This window comes from Candidozyma duobushaemuli, assembly GCF_002926085.2.
Source record: "Candidozyma duobushaemuli strain B09383 chromosome Unknown B_B09383, whole genome shotgun sequence".
NCBI classification, from domain to species: Eukaryota; Fungi; Ascomycota; class Pichiomycetes; order Serinales; family Metschnikowiaceae; genus Candidozyma; species Candidozyma duobushaemuli.
The window spans coordinates 2,128,244-2,146,094 of record NW_020289895.1 but is presented as its reverse complement, the minus strand read 5'-3'; the positions used below and the strand labels follow the sequence as shown (position 1 = coordinate 2,146,094).

At 43.6% G+C, this 17,851-nt stretch overlaps 4 protein-coding genes across 4 annotated transcripts; 1 reads left to right on the top strand and 3 right to left on the bottom strand. All coding sequences in view use genetic code 12, as the record gives it.

Moving 5' to 3' along the window:
* Positions 1 to 142: 142 nt before the first annotated feature.
* MYO2 (myosin 2) lies at positions 143 to 6,891 on the bottom strand (the record flags this gene model as incomplete). Its single annotated transcript, XM_025480899.1, has 2 exons — positions 143 to 4,725; positions 5,817 to 6,891. The coding sequence occupies 2 exons, from the start codon at positions 6,889 to 6,891 to the stop codon at positions 143 to 145; spliced, it is 5,658 nt and encodes a 1,885-aa protein (XP_025335199.1).
* Positions 6,892 to 9,499: 2,608 nt separating this feature from the next.
* Positions 9,500 to 10,774, bottom strand: CXQ87_002386 (uncharacterized protein; the record flags this gene model as incomplete). The annotated part of the gene is made up of 1 exon (XM_025480898.1): positions 9,500 to 10,774. The coding sequence occupies one exon, from the start codon at positions 10,772 to 10,774 to the stop codon at positions 9,500 to 9,502; it is 1,275 nt and encodes a 424-aa protein (XP_025335198.1).
* A 1,056-nt stretch (positions 10,775 to 11,830) lies between these two features.
* On the top strand, positions 11,831 to 15,866 carry CXQ87_002385 (uncharacterized protein; the record flags this gene model as incomplete). The annotated part of the gene is made up of 4 exons (XM_025480897.1): positions 11,831 to 11,865; positions 12,104 to 12,503; positions 12,578 to 13,151; positions 14,095 to 15,866. The coding sequence occupies 4 exons, from the start codon at positions 11,831 to 11,833 to the stop codon at positions 15,864 to 15,866; spliced, it is 2,781 nt and encodes a 926-aa protein (XP_025335197.1).
* A 130-nt stretch (positions 15,867 to 15,996) lies between these two features.
* ACT1 (actin) lies at positions 15,997 to 17,079 on the bottom strand (the record flags this gene model as incomplete). Its single annotated transcript, XM_025480896.1, has 1 exon — positions 15,997 to 17,079. The coding sequence occupies one exon, from the start codon at positions 17,077 to 17,079 to the stop codon at positions 15,997 to 15,999; it is 1,083 nt and encodes a 360-aa protein (XP_025335196.1).
* Between the last annotated feature and the right edge of the window lie 772 nt (positions 17,080 to 17,851).

The following is a 17,851-nucleotide window of genomic DNA, read 5'->3' as shown; positions in this document are numbered from 1 at the left end:
TTATTGAGCGAAGAGTTTAAAGAGAAAGGCCTTCATGCCCTCCAAATGACAACTCGAACGACCGAAGAGGATGAGGCTCGAGAGAAGAAAGATAAAATTTAAGTATAATCAAATTCATATTTAAAACTCAACTACTGATGAATCAATGTAGCTCGTCTTCGGCCGAGGTTATCGGTTCTTCTTGAACGGAAGCATTTTTGGCGACAAGCTCCACAATCCTTCTAATTACTGGAAGGCTTAACCATGCTGGAACATAAGCCTCCACACGAGAAAATGGTCGTAAGTTCACTGCCCGGAAAGGATCATCAAAATGACCATCAGTCGCTACCACTTCGAATAAATCATCGTTTGAACCGTCGCTAGACTTCACCTTATCAGCAACTGCCTGCAACACATCAGGTGCAATCGGTGTCTCATATTCCGCGACATAGTATTGAGATATCAACTTTTGGATTTGGATAGGCTTCAACGCAAAGCAAATCTCATAAATGATATCAATATCCTCCGGTGTGTTTTTTCTGAGTTGCAAAAGCTTGGCTGCTTGCAACAAATGGTTGAGGTGAGCCGAGCCTTCGTGAATATCGTGGCTCTTACACCACTCCTCGAGTCGTGTGACATTATAATTCAATTGCAAACCACGCTTCCATGACAAAAAGTTTCTGCGCATGATCAAATCGTTGAAACACAAGGCATCCACAAAGCGCAAAAGCTCAATAATGACCGAGTTCATTACTTCGCCCTCGATAAAGTATGACTTCATCGACCAGTATACCGTGTTGAAGAAAGATAAAATGTCATCCATTTTATATTGCACACCTTGTGAAAATACCTTCGCCAAAAAAGGAGAGTTTTCGGGTGCCATGAATCCAGGAAGTGACTGAGAAATCACGACCGCAGAAACTGCCTTCTTCTCCAAGTCTTTCTCCATCTTTTTCATCCACATATTATAGATGTTGTAAGAAAGCGACTCAAAATCCTCCTTTACGACTGCCACTAATTTTAGATATTCATCGAACTCTTCTTCACTCATATCATGAGATAATGAATCGTTCGCGATGATGGTTTGTTGGGCATATGAGACAAATGAATAAAGCTCATGGGTGTTGGAAAGCCAGAACGCACCGTTCGATATAACTTCATCTTCCTTCAAAGTCGAAACAATCTGCTGGATTCCCGCCAATACTTCACCAAGGAATTCTTCACTTTCCCTTGTGAGGCCAAGTCTCCACATATCAGAAAGAATGATAATGATTATTCTCGCTGGAAACAAAACCTCTTTTCGCGTAAGATCCGCAGCAACCCCAGATGGTGGAATTTTGAGGCCTTTCAACAATCCTTCAACGATCTCGCGATGAAGTGGGCGCGTGTCTCTTAAGAGTTTGAACAACTCATCATTGATATCATCTGCATCCGCCGCATCATCATTGGAGACTGCGATCACAGAAACTGGTCTTTGCAGATCGAAATGGTGCTGAGAATTCCACGTGCCCGCACTACTATGCCTCTTGTTACCAATACTGCGTAATTTGGAAGATTGCACTTGACTTTGTTGCGATTGAAGGCTGGTGAGTTGTGCTTGCAATTGCTCAATATGAGACTTGAGATCAACTTCGATGGTATCCCTCTTCACGAGCGCGTTTCTTGCTTCATTGAGTTCCTCAATGTTACGTTTGACTTCCTGTCGAAGCTCTGCTTGTTCCTTAGTCAATTCCTCAATTCTGACCTCAGCGGTTTGGTACTCTTTTCTTATTGACTCAAGTTCAGCATTCAACAATTCAGTTTCCTTCTTATACGCGTCATTTTGAGAATCAAACTTCTCGTTGAACTCAACCTCACGAGTTTTGAGGGCCTCGGTCGCTGAGCTTGACTGCGAAAGAAGCTCTTTAAGGCTCTCGATTTCTTCCATCAATGACTTGTTATCCTTTATCTTGGAAGTTAATGACTGCGTGAGCTCTATGACCTTATTCTCCAATTTATATGAGACCTCTTTCAAATGATTAACGGATTTTGCATCCTCCCTCAATGACAAGAGCTCACGGCGCGCCAACTTTCTTCTCATGTGTGATTGAAGGACAACAGCAGAAGTCCGTTGACTAACATACTCATCGCGAGAGCGACGGCGCCTAAAAGCCTTTTGAAGAACGATCGCCGATTTCTCGAGTTTAACATCTCTGAAACTTCTTCTCGCCTGAAATCCTCTCAATGCGTTTTGCAACACCAAGATACTGTCGAGTGCTGCCTTCAATCTTAGTCTGCAGAGGTGGGACCGAATCAAGGTTTGAATTTTCACTGCAGCCACATGCTCTCTCTCGCGTTGAACTCTCATTCTCGTACCATGCCCTCTGAGGAGGGATTGTAAACTGATAAGGCTGGATCTGATGTCGAGATAAATCTTTCTTTGATGAATACGCCTCAAGTTCTTCTGAATCATAACTGCGGAACGATGAAGTTTTTCGGAACGCAACTTTTCGAAATGAGCAAGCATACCAGCCTTGAAAAAGATTTTCGTGTTACCCAATTGGAATTTTCCGGAGTCACTGATGTTTGACGATAGGATTTTGTTGCATAATCCCGAAACAGACTCTTGAGTAGTGTCGCCACTCATAACCTTAAGCCATTCTTCGGACGGTACCAAGATGTGATATCTATCAGCAAATTCCACAAACGTCCATCTTGAAGGGAAGCCCGCACAAGATATACGAATAGTTTCTAAGACACCACAAGCTCTCAACTGAGATAAGACCATCAATGAATCAAATTCCCATGCACGCTTGTCTTCATTCGGCTTGATGCAGCGAATATAGTGGACATTCGTGGAGTTTATGGTTTTCATCAATTCAATGAGGGAGTTTTTGAACATAGAGCCGAGAGTAGGCTTTTTCGATGAGATACTTTTCTTGACGGATGCAGAGCTTTCCAACTTAGCAGCATTTTTGTCGATAATGGATAAGACATCAGAGAGAAGCTTGTTGGTAGTTTGCTTCAATACATCAAGATGACCCTCGCCCACTGTATCTCTATTTTTCTCGATGAAGCCTTCGATATCGTAAGTCACATCAAGAGCATAGTGACTGACTATGAATTTGGTCTGCCCAAAACGAGGTTTTTTGAAAACGGTATTCGTTGGCGGCTTATCAAGACTCTGATACATCTTTTCAACCCAGGATTGATCATTTCCAGCAGGTAACCTTGACTCCTCATCGAGTAATGCAAGTACACCAAGTTTATTTTCAATTAAATTGATGCATGGTTGGTTGTCCGAGAAATCGATGAAAGACCACTCAATTTCCTCTCGAACATACTCTTCTTGCTCAAGTTTGAAGACATGTTGGTTGAACTCTTGCTGCAACTTTTCATTGGCATAGTTGATGCAAAATTGCTCGAAAGAGTTTTTCTCGAAGTGCTCGAATCCATAGATATCCAATACACCAATGAAAGACTTGATATTTTCACCAACGTCTGGTGGGCAGAGGTCGGTATTGATATAGTCAATAAGCCAATCGAATAAAGCCGAATAGATGTATTTTGCAAATGAATCTCGTGCCACAATTGCCTGCTTGTGATTCAAACTGCTCGTGATTTTCTCTGATCTCGTCGTGATTTGCTTCTTGACACACCATTTGCTGAACGTGGTAGCATCGATACCAAGCAATGAGCACGCGTTCACAACACTGGGTTCATCAGATGAAAGAAACGCGTCATTACGAGTTGCTGCGATCTCGATATTACCAATATGCAACATCGCGGCTAGGAGTTTGAAAATCTCAGCTTGCATTCCGTCATTAATCCCGATCAAGTTCAAAGAGTCTTTTGTAGTAGCAAAGTCTTGCCCATCTTCGACACCTGGAATTATTATTGCATCCCCTTGGTTTGTGTACTTGAAGTCCTCCGCGCAGGTCAATTTTAGTTCAGCTTTTTCCTCGTTGGTCATACCGGCAAGCATCTGGTAAAAGATGTGATAGTTACGCTCTCCCTTGGGTTGAAAAACTAATCTCGATCTCTCCAACAAGTAAGTTCTGATTCGGGCTCCAATAATCCTTGTTTCGGAGTCAAAAAGAATTTCCAAGTACTTTCCAAAACGCGAAGAGTTGTCGTTTCGCGTGGTTTTAGCATTTCCGAAGGCCTCAGTGATAGGATTTGTTGCTAAGATCTGCTTCTCCACATCTGACATATCTGACTTATGCTCAGTGCCAACTTTATTTTCAAGCTCGGACTCCTCTTCCACTGATGCAAAGTATCTCATGATATACTTTGCACTAACAGTTTTTCCAGCGCCTGACTCTCCACTGACAACAATCGTTTGGTTCTCTCCATCCCTTTTCATGCAGCGGTAAGCATCCTCAGCTATGGCGAAAAGATGTGGCTCGAGTTCCCCTCTGGACTTACCGGCATATGCTTGAACAATATCTTGGGAGTAAAGTTGGTCAACCTTTTGAAAGGGATTCGTGGCAATCAAGACTATTCCAGAATAGGTGTAAATGTTTAATTGAGAATACCGAACTTTGATAGCATGCAACACAGCTGGTTCGTTGAGGTAAGACAAAGAGGTCAAGTCTTCAGCAGCTTCTAAGATAGGAGGGTTTCTCAAAGGGGGTAACTCCGTGTTGTCCTCTGAGAGATTATCAGTTGTGACAGTATAGACTGTCTCGTCATTCTCAGAAGCGAGTTTGAGTTCAGCTTTCCCACCGTTTTTGGTATTCGAAAGGACCCTTACTCCTATCCATCCTTGATCTTTATCAGGGTACCAACAGCGGCTAGAATGTTAGTAACGGATTTAAGTCTAAATGTGAGATTCATTCGAATCCCTTGCAAGGCGGCGAAGTCTCAAAAAACATACGTTCCTATATCATAGGTTGACAGCATCCGAGAAGGCAGTGGGTTGGAATTGTAGCGTGAGGTAGTTATTTGGAGGAAAAATCTCAAGAAAAACAATCAACTAACGGCTTTCCCAGGATGAATGAGCGTGTTGAAGAACAAAGCTTTCAAAGTCAAGCTGGCTAGGTTTTCTCCGAAAGTTCTCGTTCAAATCAAAGAAGGGGGCACTTGTTGCAAGAAAGCTCGATCTCGAATTTACTTATTTTCAGACACAATATCTGATCCCAAGGTCGTCGACGCGATCAAAATCACGTGTCTTCATCTATTATATGCCGTAAAGTATACGCGAAATCACATACTGCAAAGCTAAGCAGGAGTTTTCTAGATACGCTAGAGTTTCGATTTATCGACGAACTGTGGAGTGACTAAAGGCTCATAGACCTGATTGAATAGTCTGTCTTCCGGGAATACTCTATCAAGTGCTGATGTATCGATCATAGAGCTGTCTAACTCTTCAATCGAGCGCGCTCCAAGAAGCCTCATATTCATGATCATTTCGTCTTTTAAAATCTGGACGGCTTTAAAAACTCCATCGTCGCCATATGTAGACATCGCATATAGGAATGGCCTGCCGAGGCCAACACCTTTAGCGCCAAGTGCAATTGCTTTTAGTATGTCACTTCCCCTCCTAATTCCACCGTCGATAAAAATTTCCATCTTTCTGCTTAGATTGTTCTTTTTTAGAATGGGTTGGAGCTCAGCAAGTACTTCAATCGGTGGCTTCACCAGATCAAGTTGTCTTCCACCATGGTTCGATATGACTATCCCATCAACCTTGTGATCAATGGCAAGAATTGCGTCTTCAACCCGTTGAACCCCTTTCAAAATTAAAGGCATCTTCGTAATAGAGCGAAACCAAGCAATATCATCCCAATTTAAGGATGTGTCAATGAAAGATGAAATGGCGCGAGCGGCGCCTTGTGTGCGGTCAGCATCTTCACCTTCGCCTTGAACATGACTCAAATCTTCAACGTTCTTCGACCTCATATCCTTTTCACGCCTTCCCAATTGCGGTGCATCAACAGTAATAAAAAGGCCCTTGATTCCCCTGGACTCAGCATGTTGAACAATCCTTTTCGTCACTTCTCTGTCTGAATTGACATACAACTGCAACCATTGAGTCTGCTTCCCATCTGCTTGGTCAACAATTTCATCAAAGGAACACGATGCCAATGTTGGTATCATTTGAATGACCCCTTGTCTCGACGCAGCACGAGTAAGGACCTTCTCTCCATCAGGATGACCAAGTTTACCAAGTGCAGTAGCCGTGATGTAGAATGGGACGGATGATTGGCTTCCGAGCATTTCCGTCAGTAAACTTATGTTAGTGACATCCCTCAAAACCTTCGGCCGGAAAAGGATTCTTTGATACGCTAAATGGTTATTGCGTAAGGCAATTTCATCGTCTGCGCCAGATGAATAATAAGCCCAAGCAGTAAGCTCCATGGTATTTTTTGCAACATGCTCGAAATCATGCAAATTGTACATCTGACTCAAGTCTGGCTTCATTTTCACCATCTTTCTTCTGTTGATTTCATGAGCTGTTGGGGGTTCATCATCATCATCATCATCATATACATCGATATCGTTAGAGGTGCCTATGGCATTCGTTTGGGAAGCACCATGATCTGAGGCCTCGAAAAGAGGGATCTTATCATCTTGCTCGTCATATTCAACATCGAATTCCTCGACAGTTCTGGAAGGTGCATGCGCATTAGCGCCAGCTAGACCACCGCTCTGTTGCTCAGTAACCTTACTCTTGACCTTACCTGAAGGTTTGCTTTTGGGATCAACATCGCCTAGGTGAAGTTCTGGTGGGAGGTATTTCGTGAGAGTGTCACTGGGATGAATTGGATCGAAAGCCTTTGTCGCATCTTTGCCAGCATACTTAAGTATGATACCTGACCCTCCTGGGTGCTCATCCAAGAAAGAGGTGACATCATAAGCTTTTCCATGAATTATGACCCAGCAATCATCCTTCGTGGAGTGTTTCGAGATTTCTTCATAAGTCAACATTCTTAGCGTCCTGATCTTCGATAAAGTTTAGAAGCAATCTAGTTAAAAACGAATTGAGATTATTAAAACTGTTTGACTCCTATATTGTATGACTTTCGACTCTTTAATTCTTCTGAGTTACAACCTTGAATAGCAGAACTAGCAAAAAAGAATAAAACTATAATCTATCAGAAAAGTAGACAATATTGAGTGTGGGGGGAGGGGCACCATTTATATACGCGCATTTTAGCCAATTGAATTTCTGAAGTAGGTCACCTTACATCCGATGTCTCCTATCAGTTTGTGGAGAAGAGTAAGAACCCTGCAGGAGCCGCGAGGGGGCGGATACTTAAAAAAGAAAAGCTGAGCAGGACCTTCGTAAGAAGCGAGGGGACACATTTAGGACAGGCCTTGGAATTTGAAGAAAAGAAGAAGTACAATGCAATAGTTAGCTCATCATACCCCAACAACTTTTATACGTCACACCTTTTACCTTAAGAACGAACTTTTGCTGCTGAGGATTGAATTCAAAGGGTAAACCACTATGCTGACAACTCATCCTTGCTTTTTTTTTTCTTTGTCTTCTTTACATCATGTTTGTCCTCAATGAATAGTTACGCTGGACGTAAGCTTTCTTCAGTGTATTGCCGTAGGCCAGAGAGGCGCATTTGAGCAAAACTGTACTGCACGACCCCGTGACAAAAATTCTCCCTAGCGATTATCTCAGTCGCAATGAAGAATATATATTATCAAACCAAACCAATCTTTAATTCTTTGCGAGAGAGATTACCGAAGGAAGAACAGTGGGTGACATTACCACCTTACCCAATCAACGTCAGTCAAAGACATCATCCCTTGTCAAGAGGTTCTAATTTCATCAAGACAGGTTGCGAATTTCCAATACATCCAGTGCAAAGGGAAGGGAAAAGAAACACAAAAAAAAATAAATAAAAAAAAAAAAAATAGGCAAAGCTACTGAGGCCCGTACTAGGAACAGTATTGCATATCATTCGACAACTTCATTCCTTCGAAATGGTTCTTCTCAACGGCGTTAAGTATGCCTGCGAACGGTGTATTCGGGGTCATAGGGTCAGTTCGTGTACCCACACAGATAAGCCTTTGACGATGATCAAACCAAAAGGTAGGCCAGCATCACAGTGTCTGCATTGCCGAGAGCTGCGTAAGTTGAAGAACACCCATTCCTCATGCAGCTGTGGCAAGAAGGGCAAGTCCCCAGGACAGCATTTGGCATCATGTCTATGCCACAAAAACTCACATTGCACTTGTCCATCGAAGGAAAAGAAGGATGTAAAAGGAAGACAGAGAACAGCAGACGCAAGTCAATTTCCCGGCAGATTTATCAAAGAAGAACCAGCCGAGCCCTTACTCACTACAAAAGAAGACCAAGAATTATTGATAGAAGATGTTTTGATACCGTTTGACACCGATCAAGGCCTTCTTGACTATTTTCAAGACGGTGAGAAACTCACTTCGCGAGCCAATCAATCCAATGATCACCATGATAAAACCTCACCGGACACAAATGGAAGGAATACTTATACACTCGATCAGTTGCCGAATCCTCCTTCCGATGCGGACTTGGATCTAATGGAGAATATGTTTCCCCTATTTCCTTTAGTAGGTGCTAATTCCTTTGATGACAGTCGATCATTACCACTCCTGCCGATGCCAAATCTCAATAATGGCACAACACAATATGGGTCTGAATCACATGAAGAAAGAACAAATGGGCAAAGGCATGCTATTTATTCAGATAGTGTGCGGCAAAGCAGCAGTGATGGGCCTACATTCCCGACGAAATTTGATAACATCACACTTAATGGAGGAAACGGGACTGCTTCAGGCTCAACTCACAATCCTAGGCCACTTAAAGCTTCAATATCGTTCAATAGTGGATCGCAGCATCCAGCACCGCGTCCTAAACGTCCCGAAAGCGTTCTATCCATCGCATCAACATCATCCAACACAAGCAAACAAAACTTGCTTGAGCTGGCGAGCCACTTCTCTCAAGGACTACCCAAACTGTCGAGCTCTGCAGCATTTCCTCCGTACCATCATTTTGATGTCGGCTCTAACGATGATCTACTGAAGAATTTTTTAGAGAATTCTCATGTTTTCAATGAGAGTACTCTGCTTCCGCTCGCAAGTGACAATGAAGATGTCGCCGTCAATCCACGAACTTTCAGTGTTAGTGCGACACCGCAATCCTCACTTCCATCGCGTCAGCCACTGCAACTGCGTCGGAAGCCTTCAGTTTCCCGCTCGCATTCTCAATTACACCAGCATCACGGTTCGGCCGGCAAAGATAATACGTTGACTCCACTCAAGTCAGCAACATCGATAGATACTACAAATTCTCCCTTCGAATCGGTCACATTTAATAATTTTGATTCCGGGAAGGACATCGACTATTCGAATTTCATATCAAATCAAGAATGGTCGGGACAAGATGACCTTTCCAATCAATTTATTGCACAAAAAACGCAACAACTGCAGAATGATTCATTCTGACATCATTGGCTAATAGATCATTCAATTAAATAGCATTCTTCTGATTTTCCTACATCCAATCAAATGCCTATTGAGCGAAGGATCCTGCAATGAGATATTAGTCTTGTAGACTAAGTTTATTGAGACGCATTGTGTTTGACTCCAAGTCTAAATCCTGATTGCTCACTGCCGCTCTCTCGTTGCGCGATGAGAGTCCTGATGAATAGAGCCCACCACTTGAGAGGAACTTCAAAAGCTTTTCATCTTTCACTTCACAGATTTGGCATTGTTCAGCTTGCTCAATGGAGGCCATCATTATAAGATAATGAAATGTTGCTAACGTATTTGGGCGCATCTGTGAAGTCAGTTGATTAGGCTGCTTCGTTAGGTCATTCCTTCTCGAGACTTCGCCTCCTAAACGTTTGTCTTCCGAGGTTTCATTGTCACTTGAGCAATTACTCTCGGAGTCAGAATCATCTAGACCCTTTTTGTATTCCGAAAAAGCGATGTAATCGAACCCTTCTGAATGCTTTTTGACTTTCATCACCAATACCGGCGAATCAGATGTCTCGAGCTTGAGAATCTTTCCGCTGACCGTGAAAAATTGGCGGACCACGTCGTGAATATCGAATTGCCTCGACTGGGGAGGCTCCTCGTCATGGTATCGATTGTCGTCAAAACTCTCTGTTACATCAAGCGTGAAGTAGAATTCTCCAGTATCACGTTTCCTCTCCACCAACTGCACTTCGCATCTGGCGAACTCTTCTTTCCAAGTAAGTGCATTCGATTTGGTATCAAGAGACTTGAGAACGCTTGCATTATAAAAAACGGAGAAGAATTTAAGATCGAATTTTGGTCCCACATATCTCGCGGTTCCTGCTCGCGGGCTAAGTATTTGACTCGAGGCAATCATGAGGTTGGAAATAGATGTTAATCCTCTGAAGGTATTGGCACACAAGCTTGTGGCGTTCAATGCTAGACTGAGGAATGGTACGATCTCGTTCAATGACGAATGAAGGCACGCAAGCTCCTTCTTAATAATATTAATGGAATCCTTGGATGCCACTTTAGTCGTCTCTTCCACAACAGCCCGCATCCGACTGTTGAAGTCATTTATTTCTTTTTCAAGACTCTGAATTAGTTCCACTGTGGGTTCCAAAATTGAATTTCTCGAGTCGTTATCTAGTTTTATCAAGGATATAATTTCAGTAACGCTGCGTAGCTTTGTGTCCAATTTTGCTTTCGAGTAAAACAAGGGATCTCTTTCTGCTGCGGGCATCTTATCCATAAGCTTCGACACGGTTTTGATGGCATAACCAGATGCAAGGGTAATACCAGACCTAATAGCAAAGGATACGGCCTGGTTGCTCGCTTTAGCTAAAATTTCGTCCATGTTGGAACTCCGCTTTTCAAACAAAGGAAGCTTGTAGTGAGCGGCAGTCTATCGATCTAGTCACTTTGACGATATTTGAATGGTGTCTTCTAGTACTCGTGTTTCACAAATTAGCTGAGCTCCTGTAAGCCAGAGCGGATCAACGGTGCTTATCGTGAGTGCGACGCGCGTTACCGGACATCACTTGTTTGTTTTCACGGTACACCTTAATGGCGAAAAGGAAACCGCTCACAGAATTTACAACCCCGCTAGGTACTGGGGCTGGTCTTCCAAAAGAGAAAAGGCCGCCACCAGTACTCGATGCGGAAGTTCGCTTGCAAAAAAAGTTCCGAGTGCCCTTTGCAGATCAAACAAATGTGATTTCGGGTGAAAGAATATCAGCATTAAAGGTCCCGCTAAGAGCAGCAAGGAAAGGACGAAAGTCCTACGCAGAAAGTGATGTTGATTTGGCTCAAGTAACTCCGAGTGATGAAGACAATGACCTGTTTGTCCAGAAGCGAAGAGGAGCCCTACTTCCACGAGGAATTTTGTATGGAGATCGGAGCGCCAAAGCTGAATCAAAGCTTCGGCGCACTTTTGAAGTGCCGTTCGCGATGGAAGATGCTGAAAGGACTCAACGACAAAGAGGGCAAGCACCTCCTCCTCTTGGAACGCGTCGAAAGATACACGTTCCACCAAGACCGTTGCATGATCCCACTAGTGAATTTGCGATTGTCCTTTACGATCCTACTGTTGATCGATTTCCTCAGAATGAAGAATTGGAGAAAGAAGCGGTGAATGATTCAATCCCGACAATGAAGAGGTCGTCCACTCCGAAACAAAGAGTAGACGGCGTGACAAACTGTTGGCAGAAATTCTAGGGATCACTTGTCATAAGGATGATAAATCTCAATTTCCTGATGCCCCTGTTGTAATTGATCCACGTCTTGCGAAAATTTTGAGACCACATCAAGTAGCTGGCGTGAAGTTTCTTTACCGGTGCACCTCGGGGTTGGTTGATCCAATCGCAAAGGGTTGTATTATGGCCGATGAAATGGGCTTAGGTAAAACTTTGCAATGCTTGGCGTTGATGTGGACACTTTTGAAACAAAGTCCACGAGGGAAACGAACAATTGAGAAATGTATCATCGTATGCCCATCATCTCTCGTGCGCAATTGGGCGAATGAAATTGTGAAATGGTTGGGTGAAGGTGTTCTCACTCCCCTAGCAGTCGATGGGCGAACCGTAAAGTCCTCTGAACTTAGTCAGGCATTACAACAATGGGCGGTAGCATCCGGGCGAAACATTGTGAGGCCCGTATTGATAATTTCTTATGAAACACTCCGAAGAAACGTCGATCGGCTTGCAGGCACAGAAGTGGGCCTTATCCTAGCTGATGAGGGACATCGTTTGAAGAACGGAGACTCTTTAACATTCAATGCGTTAAATTCTTTAAGATGCGAAAGAAGAGTTATTCTCAGTGGAACGCCTATACAAAACGATCTATCTGAGTATTACTCGCTTCTCAACTTTGCGAATCCCGGGTATTTGGGAACCCGAAACGAATTCCGCAAGAATTTCGAGAACGCTATCTTAAGAGGCCGTGATGCGGACGCCACAGATAGCGAAAGGGAGAAGGGCGATTCGAAACTACTAGAGCTCTCCCAATTGGTTTCAAAATTTATCATCCGTCGTACGAATGACATCTTATCGAAGTACTTACCCGTGAAGTACGAGTATGTTGTCTACGTTGGTCTCACGCCTCTTCAGCGGGACCTTTACGAACATTTCACAAAATCTGCCGCTAATCAAGCTCTTATAAGCTCGCAACCCTTAAAGCCATCGACCTTTTGAAAAAGCTATGTACGCATCCTGACTTACTCCGCTTACCTGAAGATATCAGAGGCAGCAGGGGGATTCTTCCTGAGGATTACACTGATTCGAGCAGCTCTCGCGAAAAGAGTATTCCTATATCACTCAGTACTAAGTTTTCTATCCTAGAACGCTTTATTGAGAGTCTTAGACATGAATCAGATGACAAGATTGTAATAATCTCAAATTACACCAAGACATTGGATCTAATCGAGAGACTTTGTCGGCATAGGCGATACGGATGTCTTCGCCTAGACGGTACTATGAATATCAATAAGAGGCAGAAGATTGTTGACCGCTTCAATGATCCGAAAGGGCCTGAATTTATCTTTCTTCTTTCGTCGAAAGCAGGAGGATGTGGTATCAACCTCATTGGGGCAAACCGGTTGATTCTCATGGATCCAGATTGGAATCCTGCCGCTGATCAGCAAGCACTTGCTAGAGTATGGAGAGATGGTCAGAAAAAGGATTGTTTCATCTACAGATTTATTTGCACTGGTACCATCGAAGAGAAAATCTATCAACGTCAATCTATGAAACAGTCGCTATCCTCATGCGTCGTTGACAATATGGAAGACGTTGAAAGGATTTTTAGTGGCGAGAACTTGCGCCTCCTTTTTAAGTATCACCCCGAAACCGATTGTGAAACGCATGAAAGGTACAATTGCAAGAGATGTGTACCAGGCCGAGGACAAGTAGAGAAAGCGCCGGCCATGTTGTACGGTGATGCCACCACATGGAATCATTTAACCAGAGCCGGATTGTCAGAAAATGAAGACAATCTTTTGAGAAACGAGCTGCAATTCACCGACGTATCATTCGCCTTCCAGTACATCTCACATTGATTTCGCGATGTCAGATTCCGTTGGAGAAATTGCTAAATGCCGCTCGGAAGATTAGCCGATTAAATGTACAGGCGCGTCATAGTGGCGATAAGTGAATAGGAGTATGGCTTGTCAAAAAGTCTAGATATAAAGCATAGACCCAACTCATTCCGAGAGAGTACTCTAGCACAGTTGGCTATTTTAAGAAATTCAAGCCAAGATGAAAGCTTCCAAGCTTTGAGCTTGCTAAAAGTTTCCATTTTTTATCAGTGGTGGCTCTCCGCAAAAGACTGCATAACTTTCTGCCCCTGTGGTGTGACGAATGGGAGGTAGGATTTAACAAAGCAGAACCCTCTGAGGGATCGAGTAGGCGTTCGAGCATAATCAAAAAAAACTTATAAAACAAAAGATAATTCTCGTCTTGAAAGAGTACTAGGTGTTTTTCAATAATTATCTTTCCGTGAGACATGGCATTACCAAGCAACTCAGTTCTTATCGTGGGGGTGGACTTGCGGGTTTATCGGCCGCTCATGAAGCTTATTTACGTGGAGCTAATGTGGTTCTTTTTGATAAGCAAGGTTTCTTGAGTGGAAATAGTGGAAAGGCGACTTCAGGAATCAATGGCGCCCTTACACGCACACAAGTCTCGTCATCGATCAAGGACTCGGTAGAGCAGTTTTACAATGATACATTAAAGACAGCCAAGGACAGAGCAAACCCCTCGTTGATCAAAGTCTTGACTTATCATAGCGCTGATGCCGTGCATTGGCTTCAGGAGATTTTTGAGTTGGACCTTTCGATTGTCTCCAGATTGGGTGGCCATTCTCAGCCAAGAACTCACAGAGGGAAAGATGCAAAGTTCCCCGGAATGGCAATCACTTATAAACTTCTTGAAACTCTTGAAAATTTAGCGGAAGAGTTTCCAGATAGGGTTGCTATCATGAAGAACACCCAGGTAATTGACTTATTGATAGACGAGAATGACTCTTCCCAGGTTCTTGGTGTGAAGTACAAAGACCTTAAAACAAAGGGAAAAGACACACTCAGAGGCCCCGTTATATTAGCAACTGGTGGTTACGCTGCAGATTTCACAAAAAATTCTTTGTTGCGGAAATATAGGCCAGATATTATCGACCTTCCCTCAACCAATGGCACCCATGCTACCGGCGATGGTCAGAAAATTGTCATGAAGCATTCAGGCATTGGAATTGATATGGATAAAGTTCAAGTCCATCCTACTGGTCTTATCGATTTCAATGACGCCGATGTCATCGAAGGGCGCAAGCAACCTCGTCACTTGTTTCTCGGTGCCGAAGCTTTGCGTGGTGAGGGTGGCATAATCCTCAACAACAAAGGCGAGCGGTTCTGTGACGAATTAGGTACTCGTGATTATGTGAGTGGCGAGATGGAGAAGCAAATCAAGCAGGGAAACGGGCCTTTGAGGCTTGTTTTGAGCGATGAAAGCGAGGAAAGGCTTGCGTTTCATATCAAACACTACGAGCAAAGATCGCTCATGCGAACGATACTGGGGAAGGATTTAGCTCAGGAGATGAAGATCCCTATCACAAAGCTTCAAGAAACTTTGGATTTATACAACCGAGCTGCCAAACATGAGATTGATGAACCCTTTGGCAAAAAGTATTTTCCCACAACGCCATTCACTATTTCCGAAGATCGAAAATATCATGTGTCGTTCATTACGAGAGTTTTGCATTTCACCATGGGTGGAATTAAGATAAATGATAGGACGCAAGTCATCTACAATGGCAACCAGGAGGAGCCCTTCCAAGGATTGTATGCTGCGGGAGAGGTCGCTGGTGGTGTCCACGGGCACAATCGATTGGGAGGTTCGTCTCTTCTTGCCTGTGTTGTATATGGGAGACTTGCAGCCCACCAGGCGTCTAGCTTCTTGATGAGGAATCTTTCAATGGCGCAGCCTCTCAACGAGAATCAATCGGCATCGGCGCGTTTAAATCAGATCAGTTTACATATTGACCCGAACAGAAAACAGATTACTATCGATCTCGGAGGCGAGGCTGAGGGAAATAAGCCCGCCCGTCCTGCTACTATCGAGGAAAGTTCCGAGGCAGGTATTTCTGGCAAGTCTACTCTGGCTAAAGGAAAACAAAAGACGCCCCGATTCGAAATACCTGAAAAGGAATTCACTGCTGATGAGGTGGCTAAGCACAACAGCGAGTCAGACTGTTGGGTCATAGTCAAAAATGTTGTCTTGGATTTGACCAGCTTCTTGGATGATCACCCTGGAGGCCGTGAATCAATTTTGAACTTTGCGGGGAAAGATGCAACTGAAAGTTTTGATATGTTACATGAGGACAACGTCATCCAGAGATATGCCCCAAAATGCGTCTTAGGCAGATTGAAAGGCGCAACACCATTTCTTGAGTTGAAGGAATAATCGAATATACATCAGATCAATAGGTCATTTAGGAATCCATTCTCTAAACTAACATTTTTTACTTACCTGAGAGCAGATATTTATCATGTTGAAACAAAAGTAAGCAAGAATACATAGCATGACTGCACGATTAGAAACACTTGTGGTGAACAATCGATGGTCCAGACTCGTCGTACTCCTGCTTTGAGATCCACATTTGCTGGAAAGTGGACAAGGAAGCCAAGATAGAACCACCGATCCAGACAGAGTACTTTCTCTCTGGAGGAGCAATGATCTTCACCTTCATAGAAGATGGCGCCAAAGCAGTGATCTCCTTCTGCATACGTTCAGCAATACCTGGGAACAAAGTAGTACCACCAGACATAACAATGTTACCGTACAACTCCTTACGAACATCGACGTCACACTTGATAATGGAGTTGTAAGTGGTCTGGTCAATACCAGCGGCTTCCAAAGCCAAGTCCGATGGACGGAACAAGGCCTCAGCAGCTCTAAATCTCTCGTTACCAATAGTAATAACCTGACCATCTGGCAACTCATACGACTTCTCGATGGCAGAAGATTGAGAGGAAGTGTGCATCTCCTGCTCGAAATCCAAAGCAACGTAACACAACTTCTCCTTGATGTCTCTAACAATTTCTCTCTCAGCAGTGGTCGAGAAAGTGTAACCACGCTCAGACAAGATCTTCATCAAATAGTCAGTCAAGTCTCTACCGGCCAAGTCGAGTCTCAAAATACCGTGAGGCAAAGAGAAACCAGCGTAAATTGGCACAACGTGAGTAACACCGTCACCAGAGTCCAAGACAATACCAGTAGTTCTACCGGAAGAGTACAAGGACAAAACAGCTTGAATGTTGACATAGAAAGCTGGAACATTGAACGTCTCGAACATAATCTGAGTCATCTTCTCTCTGTTAGACTTAGGGTTCATTGGAGCTTCGGTCAACAAAACTGGGTGCTCCTCAGGAGCGACTCTCAACTCGTTGTAGAAAGTGTGGTGCCAAATCTTCTCCATGTCGTCCCAGTTGGTAACAATACCGTGCTCAATTGGGTATCTTAAGGTCAAGATACCTCTCTTGGACTGAGCCTCGTCACCAACGTAGGAATCCTTCTGGCCCATACCAACCATGATACCCTGGTGTCTTGGTCTACCAACGATAGATGGGAATACAGCACGAGGGGCGTCATCACCGGCGAAACCGGCTTTACACATACCGGAACCGTTATCGATAACCAAGGCAGCAACTTCTTCTATTCCGAGTTAGTATTACCGAAAAACGTACTAAGAACGATTCATCAGTCAAGTTCATGAGTTTTTTTTTCATCAAGATCGCAAGACGCATCTACAACCGTAAGCCGCGCCTCGAAGCAACTAGATTTGTCAAAAAGGGGTGTGCGCCCGAAGATCCATACACCAACGTTGGCCAACCTCGGTGTCAACAAGAAACTTTCTTGGTTACCAGGAAGAAACTAGCAGCAGGTACTAGATTCAAACTGAACCGTTGAAAAATTTAAAGACTCTTGATGGAATTCGGTACAATCTGTCAAGAATGATTCGATATCTCGGCAGGATATTGCTTCACAAACACCAAAGCAACTAAGCTCAAACAGTACCCAAAGTAAGGACGGATAGCCCCATCAATGAGCAGTCCATCTTTCAGTAATCATATACTCTCAACCGCATGGTTTGAGAATGGTTTGCTGAGGTTGGCATAACATTACAGGGATTCTTCAGGAACCCCAACACATTCCATCGGTGAAACAGAAAAACTCATGAGAATGACCCAGAAGAATTGATTAAGCGTTTGAAAGTACATACCACCGTCCATTTTGACTTAATTGATGTTTCTTATCACAACTAAAAGAAAGAGTGAGAAAGGTGGAAAAAATGAACGCTGTCATTTTAACCCATCAAGACGAACGCGAAATGTACTGCATATATCTGACCGACGGTGGCCTTAGGTGGCCTTTTGTAAACCCGTCCA